At 44.2% G+C, this 14,230-nt stretch overlaps 1 protein-coding gene across 4 annotated transcripts; it reads left to right on the top strand.

The window, feature by feature from the left end:
• The first annotated feature begins 122 nt into the window (after window positions 1-122).
• LOC146557314 (interferon alpha/beta receptor 2-like) lies at window positions 123-14,230 on the top strand. 4 transcript variants are annotated; one of them, XM_085249239.1, is made up of 7 exons: window positions 123-257; window positions 5,243-5,375; window positions 6,924-7,099; window positions 7,624-7,775; window positions 12,047-12,203; window positions 13,000-13,121; window positions 13,354-14,230. In XM_085249239.1, exons 1-7 carry the CDS (start codon window positions 218-220, stop codon window positions 13,468-13,470), a joined length of 897 nt encoding a protein of 298 aa, XP_085105365.1. In that variant the 5' UTR covers window positions 123-217; the 3' UTR covers window positions 13,471-14,230. The 4 variants fall into 4 exon arrangements, with proteins under 4 accessions (XP_085105365.1, XP_085105367.1, XP_085105366.1 ...); XM_085249240.1 differs by having other exon boundaries at window positions 166-278; window positions 13,301-14,230; XM_085249238.1 differs by having other exon boundaries at window positions 167-278.

A 14,230-nucleotide genomic window follows, 5' to 3' on the forward strand; every position in this document is an offset into this window, starting at 1 on the left:
GAGACGGTGCTGCTGGCGTCCTGTGTGCTCTGTGATCAGGAGCTGGAGCTGTAGTGTGAGCAGGGAGGGACTTCTGTGGAAACAGAAACTCAGAGCTGTACAATAACACATGCCCCTGTGCTGCCCTCCCCTCCCTCTATAGGTTGTCCTCAGCCCCACAAACAGCTTATCAGCCGCCTTGAAGCAGTCTAACTTTGGCACAGTCCATGGACACACGATGGGGCTGTGGATGCTGCTGCTTCTGCATTTACATCTTGGTAATGCTCACTGGGGTGAAGGTGGGGGGTTACTGAAGCTTTCTGTTGTTTTCTCTGGTTTTTTACACCTTTGCAATGAAGTTTGTGTGTATTGGAGGAAAAGAGTGAGTGTGGATGTTAGCAGGAGAATTAATAATCATTCTTATTTCTACTGAAGCACTCATGGACTTACAGGAAATGTCTGATTTGAGCTCTCAGCAGGTTTACAGGGGTGTTGAATCTGTTTCTGGGGGAGTTCAAAGGAGGAGGGGGTCACAGGAAATCAGACTGGTAGTGAAGGAAAAACTGTGACAGTTTAAAAAATGACCTATTATATTAATAACATTTTAAATAACTAATTATCATTATTATTTGTTGTAAAATGTTACTTCTGGTTTCATTTCTCTTCACTTCCTTAAACTTGTAGAATGACTTTTGCTCATTTGCCAAAAGACTGACACAAAATCACAATATAAAAGTTGATAATGAAGTTTACTGACAGTAAAGTGATTTATTGCTCAGATTTTCTATAATATTATTGTTCTAAAGTCTCTGGACCTTGATAATGGTGCCATGAAGGTGCGATAAGTAAAACTTTCAGCTGGATCTTGAGGCTTGGGTTTGGTCCTTGTGCATTTCTGTTCTTAGGTTTTAAAGCAGCCTGTGTCGAGTTAATGTTCAGACACTGCTAAAGGAAGAATTTAGACACTTAAAGTAAAAGTTCTGAACTAATTTCAGATTATTTATATTGTCATAGATATCTTACAGTGTTACATGCTATAATACATGTCAGGTTTAGCTCCCTCCCTAGTCAGTGTAGGGATCTGGCTGTTAAGTGATGAGTATGAACCCTGAGCCAGGTTTATTAAGGCTGTTGTGTTTTTAACATGTTTTGTATTTTGTTCTATTTAATCTGAACAAGCCCCTAAAAACAGTCAGTGATCCCTGTCGGCCTCTCGGTTTTTATCACCACTGTTCATTTTAAAACTCAGTTTTTAAACCCTTCTGATGTAGCTACAGCCCATGCAGCAGTATATTAATGACTAACCTCGTATTGTGGATGGATTATCTCAGTTGTTCTCCTGACTGAAGTTTGGTCCGTTTACAGCATCCTGCCATGCGATTGCGATTTGTCTCTAACCATCAGGAACCCTCATGCTAACTTTTATCGAGTGGAAAAAAGTTAGCGTTCATCCTCCAGCTTCACTGTGTTTATGTTATGCTAACATAGCTGTGTAGCTAGCGGTCACGTAGCACATCATTATATACCAGCTAGCCCAACTTCAGTAACCCTACAAACATCACTGCTGTTTAGTTTTCTGTCTTCATTTATGGTGGAAGTGATAGCAGAGCTGTACGTTTGAATTTTTCAGAAATCTCTCAGTCAGAACATGCTATATCATGTTTAGGTGGAAGCCATCCATCCATCCATCCATCCATTTTCATCCGCTTTGTCCGGGGCCGGGTCGCGGGGGCAGCAGCCTAAGCAAAGAGGCCCAGACCTCCCTCTCCCCAGCCACCTCCTCCAGCTTATCCGGGGGAACACCAAGGCGTTCCCAGGCCAGCCGAGAGATATAATCTCTCCAGCGTGTCCTGGGTCTGCCCCGGGGCCTCCTCCCGGTGGGACATGCCTGGAACACCTCACCCAGGAGGCGCCCAGGGGGCATCCTTGTCAGATGCCCGAACCACCTCAGCTGGCTCCTTTCGATGTGGAGCAGCAGCTGCTCTACTCTGAGCCCCTCCCGGATGGCCGAACTTCTCACCCTATCTCTAAGGGAGAGGCCAGCCACCCTTCGGAGGAAGCTCATTTCTGCCGCTTGTATCCGCGATCTCATTCTTTCGGTCACTACCCACAGCTCGTGGCCATAGGTGAGGGTAGGGACGTAGTTTAGGTGGAAGCTAGCGAGCTAACTTCCTGCTAACTTCTAACTCTGTTAAATATAATAAATCCTGTTTTTATGGATGTTAAACTTAATTGTTACACCTGGTAAAGCAGCAACGCTGATCATTTTATTTAAAGATGAAAGAATTTAGATAGTTTGTAACTCTCAGTGATGCTGCAGTGTTCGTTTGACTTTGGGACCTGAAGTGGAGTTTGGACCCGGAAACAGCTAATGATGTCAGACTCAAAGAGCGGATACTGGCCACACAGGAAGTCATCGCACTTTGTAGCTGATGATTGGCCACTAGCGGACGTTGCAAGCTCTGGTTGCCTAGGTAACCATCTAAACTACTGAACATACCTTCATGTTAGTCACTGTTCTTTGGTCCAAGGGGGAAAGTTTATCTCTGGGACACGCCCACTGGGTCAGTAACAGCAGTCAACTTACTGCTAACCGCTGTCACAGAACCGCAAACCATAAAGAAAAGGTCCATGATCCAGATAAAGCAAACAGTCTCTGAACAGCAGGAGGTTAGCTACGCACTGCTAATCGGCACGCAAAGAGCCACCCATCTGATTTACTCCTGAACATAAACGGCAGACTCGTCCTTTTCCTTACTTTTAGTCTGGCTCGGTGTAAGTGATCCCTGAATTAGTCACCTGGAACGTCACTACCTGTGACGAAACGCTGACTCTGCTGTCATGTGTATGTCTTTCTTCCAACAGCCTGCACTGCATTTATGTAGTAGCCACTTGTCTGTGGCTCAGGTAAGTTTCGTTTCCCTCTCAGTCTGTACTGAAGTGCTCTTTGCTGTAGGTCTCTGAACAGTCACAGCCTTTTATAGCGGTGACTCTGTGATTGAAGTGCAGAATCTCAGCTTTACTTCACGGGATTGAACAGGAATATTACTCACTTAGTTGAGAGACTACAGACATTTCTTTGCACAGTTTCTGATTTTCAGGAGATCAAATGGAGCTGCTGTTTCTCTGTAAATGAAGCGGGTGAAAGGTCTGGAGGTGATCCAACTGTCCACATTCCCATTTGGAAGCTCTTTTTGTAAGCCCACCCTTCCCAAACCTGGAGGTTTAATCGTGATCATTTTGAATAAAGGCTGAAGGTGAGTGACAGAGTCCACTTGTCCAAAGTAGGCCAAAAGGCAGGTCAGAGCAGCTCTGAGTGAAACATCCGTCGTCTCCTGTGGATGTCTTTAAAGAACTAAAGAACACTGTCATGATCCAAGCACATCATACAGACACCTCACAGACACACTGTGATGTATTCCCATCATGAAGATGTTTCCTCATCATCATCTTGATGCTTTGAACCCAGATGTGACAAACGAGCAGGTAGATCTGCTCTACCGTATCAATTTCAAAATTCTCTTGCTTACTTTTAAAATTTTCAATCGGCTCCCAGGTATCTATCCGATCGCCTCCATTTGTAGATCTTCCAATCAAATGCTCCTGACCCAACCAAGGTCTCGTCTGAAGTCCAGAGGAGGTCAGGCCTTTGCTGTCGTAGCTCCCAGCCTCTGGAATAACATCCCTCCCTATATTCGTTCCTCCGAGTCCATCCAGTCTTTAAATTGCGTCTTAAAACGTGTTATTGTAGTTTGGCTTTTGATTCAAACTAGTTTCGTGGCTAGTTATGCTGTCAAAGGAGCTTGCAAAGAAAAGCGTCTGGCAAGCTCCTTTGACTACGATGACCTGGATGACTGAGAACCTTCACAGACGGCTAGTTATGCTGTTTACCTTATTGTTTCTTGTCCTCCTTCTAACTGTTTTTATTCTGTCTTATGCTATTGCTCTGACCGACTGTGAAGCACTTTGGTCAACTTAGTTGTATTATTAAGTGCTATAGAAATACATTTTGATTTGATTTGATGTGAGACCTGCGAGGACAGAGGGACGATGCAGTTGTCAATCAAATGTAGCTCCGCCCTAAACCCTCCCTGTTTTCAGGTCCCTTCTTACTCCAATGAGACCATCTTTTTTGAGTTGGAGGCTTATGTCTCACAGACCTCTATGCAATCAGACTTCATTTCACAGCCAGAGGAGTCGGCCCCTGCTGGACATTAGAGCTTTAAGCTTTTCTATTTCCGACTTCTAAACTAGTTTTGTGAAAAGTTCCTGCAGATTCAGCTTCCCTACATTTCTCACCCACATTTATGATTTCAGCTCCAAAGTGTCAGGATGGTGATAGCGAACAGCTTTAAAGCATTAATTTCTCCGATCACGCTGGGTTATTCCAGCTTTCACATGTGAATAAATATCTGACCATTCAGGTCACTGCGTTTGGCCACACTTGCTCTCGTAGCTCAAGTCACACAAAGTTATAAACAGTAAATAATCCTGCATCCCTCAGATTCACAGCTAGCTGCTGCTGCGGGTCAGTCGGCTCTCTGAATCAGTACTCTGCCTCCTCAGATGTGGTCACAACTCTAATAAACAGGAGCTCAATCCTGAAACCCGTCCCAAGGCTTCGACTCGGGGATCAGAATAGGAAATCCTCCCTGCTGCCGCCTGCTCCTGAGCATCGGACAAACCAGAATCTCTGTTTCTTCCTTTTTGTGTTCAGGAACATCAGGACGAGCTCATCGTTTCATGCTAACATTACAGACAAGTTCACATCTGAAAAATTCTGAATTTTGAGTCAGTCTGTGTGTAAAGGCCTACGATAACAGGAGTCTTCCTCACGTTGAGTCTTCCTCACTTGACTGGATGTTGTAAGGGGGGTTTTCTTCACCATGGAAAGGATCCTGGGATCATCCCCCTCTGTCTCCTGTGGATGTCCACGATCTTGTCTTTGTTCTCTCTGTGGACCAAACTGTTAATGAGTCCTCAGCAAATGGTCCCTCGCACTATTGGATGGATGAGTTTTGTTTTTGAAGAAACAAAGATATATCCACTCCTGTGTAAGAAACAGTGTTAAGTACATTATCCTGTTATAAAATAGTGGATTATTCCACTCCGTGAAGTAAAGCTGAGAGTTTGTACTTCAAATGCGTTTTGAGAGGTTCATTTTAAATCTGCAGAGCCGAAACTGTGTGAGTACAAACACTTCCTGTCTAAGCATACAGGAGGATTATTTTAAAACTTTTTTATATCCTCTTCCTTTCTGTAGCGACGGGCATTTCCCTTTCTGCACCCTCCAGCGTTTCCATCTCTTCCATCAACTTGGAACACACACTCAGCTTCCAGCCGGGCCCTCAGACCCCCTCTGACGCCCAATTCATGGTAGAAGTCGTCCGCTCCAGGTATTCAGAAAATCTGATCAGAAATTTAAGCTGTCTCAAACAAAACCGATTCAGATTCAGAGTGTCAGGCTAAATTTAAAGGCTTTCGCTGGTCTTTTTAATAGAGCAGCTTGGACAGATTGCTTGGTCTTGTTTGACACGGCAGAGCAGTGATTAGTGATTAGTACTATCACAGCACAAAGGTTAAAACCAGCCAGTGTCTCCTGACTAACCTCGTATTGTGGATGGATTATCTCAGTTGTTCTCCTGACTGAAGTTTGGTCCGTTTACAGCATCCTGCCATGTGATTGCATTTGTCTCTAACCATCAGGAACCCTCATGTTAACTTTTATCGAGTGGAAAAAAGTTAGCGTTCATCCTCCAGCTTCACTGTGTTTATGCTAGGCTAACATAGCTGTGTTGCTAGCGATCACGTAGCACATCATTATATAGCAGCTAGCCCAACTTCAGTAACCCTACAAATGTCACTGCTGTTTAGTTTTCTGTCTTCATTTATGTTGGAAGTGATAGCAGAGCTGTACGTTTGAATTTTTCAGAAATCTCTCAGTCAGGACATGCTATATCATGTTTAGGTGGAAGCTAGCAAGCGAACTTCCTGCTAACTTCTAACTCTGTTAAACGTAATAAATCCTGTTTTCATGGATGTTAAACTTAATTGTTACACCTGGTAAAGCAGCAACGCTGATAATTTTATTTAAAGATGAAAGATTTTAGACAGTTTGTAACTCTCGGTGATGCCGCAGTGTTCGTTTGACTTTGGGACCTGAAGCGGAGTTTAGGACCCAGATTACTCCGTGAGGCCCCTTGACTACAGTTGCCGTAACCCCCTGATAGTTCATCAAGCGGTGCGGCTTCATCTTGTACCAAAGTTGTTGTAAAACATTTTTAACAGATTTTTGAGCGCCGTGTACGTCATGAAATCGGTTCCAGGTCAGTAAGCACAACCAGAGTTCATACATAAGGAGCACTGATGATTTTTGAGAAAATTAAAGGATTTTAAGTGCGCCTTATGGTGCGGAAAATACAGTACATCAGAGACTGTGTGGTTAGCTTTGTAGTCAGAAATGTAAAAACGGCGCCTGGGAATGACTCAAGTCGATATTCTAGTGATGATGTCCCAGAAACAGAAGCAGTTTCTGTGTTATAACATGAATTCTTCACTGTACTCTTGGTTTCTCAGTCCCTGAGGTTTGGCACCTCCTGGGCTGAAGGTGCTTCTTACTAAAACGTCAGGTCACAATAATGTCAGTAAAGTTAATTTCAGCCTCGTTTGATCCTGAATGATATCTCCTGTGTTTGTTGCTTATTTAGCTCCTTTGTTCAGTAAGTTTCATGTTTCATTTCTGTTTCTGAGGCACCTCTAAATACAGAGTCAGCACTTTCCTTTCTGAGTAAATGTAAACTTTCATATTTATTTGAAGGCAGATGTGAGGTTATTTATTGTGGATGACGCACACGCCCACAGCTTCATTCATCTGTGAAAGGTTTATTTCACAGGATGACACAGTAATCTGTCCGTCTTTGTGTTTTGTTTTCTTCGACATGAAGAAAGCAGTTGTGGAAGCCGGTGCCGGCTTGCGTGGCACTGAGGGCGGGACAAACATGTGACCTGACCAGAGCCTTCAAGGACCCGTTCGACCACTACGTAGCTCGTGTCCAGGCCTTCACGGCCACCCAGAGGTCCAGCTGGACGGTATCGGACAGCTTCCTGCCGCTGTCAGACAGTGAGGCACTTTAACACGTTTCATTACCAGTTTTATGATGAAAGCATGAGCGTGTGATGGAGAGCCAACACAGCACACTTGTACCTATTATTATGTCATATTTGTTGTAACCTTACAGCAGTGTAAAACGATAACTCCTATTAACACAGGTTACATCAGTAACTCCACCCACCATCTTGCATTTAACACCACAAACATCATATTTTTCTGGTTTTGTGGTTGTTTTATCAAAGCTCGCCCTGAGCCAGGATACGTCGCCGTATCCACGTCATGTGACTGTTCGTGCCATCACCTGTACATTCCTAATGATTTACCTTCATCTTCTTCTAGTCCTGCTCACAGCTTCGTTAAACAGATGTTACACGGTCCCATGACGTTTTCCTTTGAGAACAGTTTCCCTGGTTAGAAATCTCTTCAGGGTTTTTCTGCTGACAGAAACTAAAATCATCGCCTGTGTTTGTGTCGCTGTACTGATTTGTGTCCAGTCTCCTTCCAGCTGACTGAATTTCTTCTTTTTTCTGTAGCTGTGATTGGACCTCCTGACATTGCGGTGTCTGGATGTGGGAACTGTTTAATCCTGCACCTCACACTTCCTGAAGTCTTGGCGAGCGAGCACCTGAAGGACAGCCACACAGACTTAGTCTTCCACGTACGACGAACCCGCGACGGAGCGGAGGTATGTCGGCCGTACACTCAGGCTACGCCCACCAGCACTCGGGTGTTTTTTGAAAAGGGGGTTTCCCCCGTTACCCCCAAGAACTGCTTTAAACATGAAAACACAAAATACGAGAAAAGTCAGGTGGATATTTAAACCTAACGGTACAAGAATGCAGACAAACCAGAAGCTGCCCCACCATCATAAAACCAGATAAATGTACACTTGTTTGTCTTCTTTCAGTTTTTCTGTAACCCAGGACCCCATTTACATGTGGACAAAAGGCCAAACACACAAAGACTGAGACTTTTCTAAAACAACCTACAAACTCTGCCTGTTGTTTTAGATTATCTTGTAGATTTTGTGTGTGTGGACACAAAGGTGTCCCTCAGAAAGTTCCTTACATGTTGATCCAGTTATACAAGCTTTTCTTTAATGAGTGAATCTTGGCTTTTATTTTATAAGTAAATCTTGTTTTTTTTGTTGGTATAAAATAACTTTTCTGATTAAAGAGAATTCAGGGATATTTAAGTTTTGTAAATCATCGCAGTGTTCAGAAACTAAAAGTGTTTAAAACACAAATTGAAATCTAAAATCATTTTGTGACTCGTTCAACGATAAATGAAAACAAATGAATGAACATGTCAAACACGTTTTTTCATCAGGATTTGAGTTTTGAAGCAACATTTATTCAGATTACAGTCTTTACTTGTGCCGCTGCAAATACAACAAATATTTTACCAACACAATAATTTTACGACTAAACTTTCGGAGCGCTTCGGTTGTCTCGGCGCCGTCACACTGGTAATCTGAGTTCTGCAAACATGCGTGCGTTTAAACGGTACTTCCTGTCTTCCTCCTGTGGCTACACCCACAGGGGTTTGCATGTGGTTGTGTTTTTGGTGTACTCGACAGTACAAAGTTCCTGCACACGTCTGTGAAGGACTACATTTCCAGATTTTTATTAGTACTTCTCTCGCTTTGACTTATTACAAGGAAATGTTTTATGATCTTGTGAAGTTCTCATGGTTCATTCAAATGTAGGTTTTTGTTCTTGGTCATCATCATGTAAGACGACACAGTTTTCCATGGAGAGCAAACTTTCCTACATTTCAGCCCTGCTGTTAATAAACGGTGAGGCTCAACATTTACTCTTCCACCTTAAACAGGAGCTGACCTCATCCACGCTCCTTTAGCAGCACTTCTGTGTTTTGTGGAAAATTTGAACTTTTTGATGCTGAGACGAACCAGCCGCAGAGCCTCGGATCCTCCCGCGTCACGCACACCTGCGTGTTGTAACGGAGGCCGTTTACATGCTGTGAAACTCTGAGCCGTGTGGAATACCAAGAAATCACAACGGCAAACCCACACAGCAGCTCGTCTGAAAGCTCGCTACGATTATTAAGCACCTCGCGGCTTGGAGAGGCGCCGCTGACGTTTTTCACTCTGTGGTTTTTGGCAGCGTCTTCCTCTCCCCAGCTCACATCTGCCTGTGTTCGGGGAAACGCTGAGCTTCAAGAGAAGAGGGTCAGTCATCTCTGCGAGCTGGAACATGTCGGCTGGAGGAGATTAAACACACATGATTGACAGAGTCTTCCTCAATAAGCAGGACCTGAAAGTCCCATTGAAAGTTACAGAAAAATCCCCCGCTTACATGTCCTGGTAGGCAGGATTCATTCACTTTGTGGGGGTCAGCTGATACCCCCTGATCGGGGTCAGGAGTTAAGCAGGTGAGACAGCGTCTGGAGGTTTGGGCTGCAGGTGTAGAGCTGATTTATAGCCTGTATCACATTTACACAGGAGGCGCTAACACAAAGAGCACATTCACACGCCCCAAAATACATCTGTGACCAAAATAAGCGTAATAAACAAAAACCTAAACAAAACGTTATTATGAAGATGAATATATTCCTATTTGTAGCAGTAATAGTGATGTTTCTGCACAATCAATAAGAGTCAAGCTGGACAGCACATCTGTGGCCACGCCCACACATGTGATTAATACTCTGGGTGCTTTAAGTGCAACCACTTACTGTCTAATTGTCCTCGTCCACGTGGAAACGCAGAAGTGTTGGCCAATCAGAAGCCTACATCAAAAACATGGCGCACGGTCTGGTGTCAAAAAAGGAAGTAAAGGTGCGCACGAGGCACGACAAGCAGCTTTCAAAAGCTCCGCTTTCACACATAGCTTTCCAAACCATCTTATATTTATGGGGAAAATAAGACATTTACAACAAAAATGGCAAATTTTCAGTACAAATGTGAAACGTTTATGAGAAAAACAATAAACTCTTCAGTATGTTGGAAAATGTGTCGTATCCTGCAGATTGTAGCAGAGCAACAAACTAACAACTATTCTGGCTTTGATCAAATACTTATTACAAATAAAACTTTAATGTACGACTTCACAGTATTTCCTGTAAAACTAGGATGAAAATAATTCACATATTGAGCTAAAATCCACTAAAACAACACTTAATGTCTTCTTCACAAGAAAAATAAAAGCAGTTCAAAGCAGTTGTAGCAAAAACACAGTAAATACATAACAAACATTAAAGAAAAACAGTTATTTTGAGGGTTTTGGTGAAAAAACAACTTTTTCCACCACAGTCTCAGTCGGCTCATTATCTTCTGATTGTTGCTGCTGGATGTGAGTCCTCTCGTTCTCTGTGTCCCTTTTGTGGAAAAACTTCTTGGTTATGTTTAATCAAGAAGTCGTATGTGGTTACGTTTATAAAATTATAGTGATTTGTTGTTGCTGTCTTCATGGGTACTTAAAGGTTTAAAGCTCATTAAACCAGGAGGAGATGGTGCCGTCACCGAGATGATCAGCCCACCAGCGGCTGGGCGAAGGCGGGACACGACCTCCTTAACCTCGATACTCACTAATGCTCAGCTTTGACAGCTGGAAATAACTGCACAAACACAGAATACGAGCAACTTAACGAGCTGCAACAGCAGCTTACTGAAAATATCCCTGTGATGGAACTTTATGAATCGATCACGAGCCACACGACTTTCATCGCATTTATGTCCGAGTACACAAAATGAACATTTTCTGCTGAAGTCGACATCATGAGTCCAGGATGGAGTCGTGTCACACTTTCACATTATGAGTAGTGAGTCCATCCTCAGTGACCCTGAACTCTCTAAAATGTTCAGGTGTGAACACAGTTTGTCCAGCAAATCCACGTCTCACCTGTGTGGACTTTTATGTGACGCACACACATATACAGTACTGTGCAAAGGTTTTAGGCAGGTGAGAGAAACTGCTGTAAACAAAGAATGCTTTCAAAAATCAAAGAGTTAATCATTTATTTTTATCAGTCAGTGAATGAACAAAAGAGAAATCTAAACCCCATCGGTGTTTGGTGGGACCCCTTTGCCTTCTTCTAGGCACACTTGCACACCGTTTCTCAGCTGGTAGGTTGATCAAACACCTCAGAGATATAAGCACAGACCTGTGGATGTGGGCTTCCTCACAGCTTTCTGTCTCTGATCCCAGACATATATGAGTCCACACAGGGCCACCTCTGGCCCAGATGTTTCTGCGCTCTGTAGCTCCTCATGTTAGCGGCTCAGTGCGTCGTTCTGCTTTACTTCCTGTTCTGATCAGCTGCTGAGCTGCAGCTCTTCCTGTCTTTGGAAAAATAAAATCACGGTTGTAACACAGGAAGTGATGCACTGTACAAAGTACAGTGCATCTGCACCAGTTTGTTTGGAATGACAAGAAATGGAGGAAAGAGCGCCACCTGGAGGAACTAGTGGAGAAGCTACAGGTCAGGTAACTACATAACATAAACCTGCCTGCAGAGAATCAGAAATCTGTGAAGGTTTGGTCGAAGGTTTAAAAGCTTCCTGACCTGCAGGTTTTCCCGTATTGTCAGTTTCCTCCTTCTGTGTTGGATCAGGCTCTCCTTTTCTAACGTGCTGCGCTTCTTTGCCTCTGCATGTGTTTTTAAAAAGCCCACAAACCAGAACATTCAGTCTTCACCTTGTCCAGCTTTTCACCAGCTGTGTTCATGTGCACGTGTTTAAGCTCAGGTCCACAAACAGTTTGTGGACACGTTGGAGAACACTCTGATTTTGGTGGCCGTGAAGCTGAGCATCAGGACTTTTCACAGTGAATCATCCACACCACACAGCAGCAGATCCATGACCGACCTTTGATGGGGGATCTCAGGGTTGGCTGAAGCGTGGTCCATTTTCAGCATCTTCTTCCTGTCACATGATAACGTTTGTTTGCGCCTGTCGGACCGTCAGTATGAACTTTGTCTGTTTGTGTGTTTCAGTTCACGCTGCATATGCCCTACTCTGAGGAGACTGTGATCAGCTACCTGCAGACAGGTGTGGAGTACTGTGTGACCGCCTCCGTCAAGCCGCACTTCTCCAAAGCCATCCCGAGTGAAGCTCAGTGTGCCTTCACCAGCCCCCCACCCAGAAACTCACGTATGTGTGGCTGCAGACTTGCTCTCCTGCTTAATGTCATTTCAGTTTAGTGAGCTAAAAGACGACAGCTCTAATTTTATCTTGTTTTGATGTATAAACAGCTGAATTAACCCACTTTACTGTTTATCACAGAGTTCTTCTTCTCTTGCTTCTGTAGTACGTCACAGAGGGGGTCAAAGCCCCGCCCACCAGAGCATGAGACCCAATTGGAAAGAAAGTTGGATTAAAGAGGGGAGGAGTTAGGACAGCTAGTTTCAGGGTCTGGTATAAGATGAAGGAGGAGTCCAGAAGTCCAGACACGAGCCGATGCTTATTACAAGTTTATGATGGCGCTAAAGCTGACCTGATTGTCCACGGTGTGACAGGAAGACTCTGTCCACACGCTGCTGTAGCTTATTTGGAGTCTGGTGATAAAGAAATCCTGTTTGTGCCACAAAATCATGTTTGATAAGTTAGAATATTTATTGAATGTCAATGTTCTCACTGCTCAGAGACACGAGGAAACTCCAGAGTGTCAGTTTTGAATTGAATGTAGTATGTAAGACGCACCTCTGTGATTAGCCTAGCTCTTCTTTTCACATGATGTCACATTCGTGCGTCCGGCACAGCCAATGGGAGCTCGGTTTTATTACCGTGTATGGACACATGCGTGTTCACAGACCTCACGCCCTGATGAAGGCACATGGACCGTGTTCGAAGACTGAAAGAGGAACCTGGTTTCAGAGCGAGCACTTCCTCTCAGGCATGTAAATGTGCAGGTGGAAGTCTAACACCTGCACCCTGGTCTCTTCCTCAGTGTACATGCTGGTGGTGCTGCTGGGGGCCTTCTGCGCGCTGGTGTTCCTCCTCATGGCGTTGGTCGCCTACGGCAGCCGGCTGACCTTCAGTGTGCTGAAAACGAGACTTCCCAAATCTCTGGTAACAGCGACTAATCGATCAGATTTAACCAGTTTATCAATCATCTGATGACACAAACTACGTTTGATGCAGTCCACAGGAAGTCACATGACACAGTGTGGGATCAGTGTTTCGCCTCTGCTGCTGTTGTTAACGGTGTTTTTATTTAAATGCTGGTGTCTGCATGTACTCGTGGTCAGAGCTGCTGTGACTGAGCAGAGGTCAGAGTAAACGGTCCCGCCCTCTCTTCCAGTCGTACGTCATCCTCTACCGGCGAGGAAGCGCTCCACCCGGACTCTCGCCTCAGAGCTCACATGACGACGGCTCGTCTGACCGCCTGAAGAGGAGCCACTCGGAGAAGTCTGTTTAGGTGGAGCCGGCGGAGCGGGTGTGGGGCTTCAGGTGTAATGATGTGTAACAAGTATTTTATGGATGATGTCGGTTGGCATCTGTTACACCACCGCAGTGGATTCTGGATCAAACAAACTTTGGTTCAGTGGGCTGAACAAGCTCAGATCATTTTAACTCTGCCACCTATTCTTAATATTTGTATAAAAGTCCTGCTCTGTTTGCTCTGAGCCTGAAAATGGGGCGCGTGTATAAAAATGTCAAACTCCTGAACAGCTGATGCAGTCCTTCAGTCTCACCTGGACTGATTGAGTTCAGATGGTCATCGTCGCTGAGCTGACACGGTTTCCCACAGGGACACGTCCCACAACAGGTCGTTCCCATCTTTGTCGGACCTGTGACGATGTAATCCTGACAATAGCGTCTCCTGTGAATCTGAATAACGTCTGTGTCTATATTTTTATAACCTGGAGCTCTTCTTCATCCCATTAATCGAGACAGGAAGTGAAATTTTCATAAAATCTCGGTGTCGTTACTGTGAGTTTATATGTGAAGCGTTACTGTGAAGTGTTCCTGTATTTCCTGCTTTCTGTGCTAAATAAGCAGACCCATGCTTTTCATTTAAAGTCAAGTTTATCTGGTTTGCAGGGGAGTGAAGGGTGGATGCCTGTGCAGCCATCTCCACCCATATTTGGAGTGAACTTTGAATGCGATGATTTTTCTTTGATTGTTTTCTTGACTTGTCTTTCTTTCATTTTTAAATAAAGCAAACTGAACTCTGA

This window comes from Mchenga conophoros, linkage group LG16 (assembly GCF_057382185.1).
Source record: "Mchenga conophoros isolate Kocher_MC1m ecotype Shallow Benthic linkage group LG16, M_conophoros_male_GT1.1, whole genome shotgun sequence".
NCBI classification, from domain to species: Eukaryota; Metazoa; Chordata; class Actinopteri; order Cichliformes; family Cichlidae; genus Mchenga; species Mchenga conophoros.

What these genes read in the sequence shown, in the direction of transcription:
- LOC146557314 (XM_085249238.1), top strand. Translation starts at nt 218, where the DNA reads ATGGGGCTGTGGATGCTGCTGCTTCTGCATTTACATCTTGGTAATGCT. An exon ending in TAATGCTCACTGGGGTGAAG is followed by an intron (nt 279 to 5,242) that starts GTGGGGGGTTAC and finishes TCCTTTCTGTAG; the next exon opens with CGACGGGCATTTCCCTTTCT. An exon ending in CGAGACTTCCCAAATCTCTG is followed by an intron (nt 13,122 to 13,353) that starts GTAACAGCGACT and finishes CCTCTCTTCCAG; the next exon opens with TCGTACGTCATCCTCTACCG.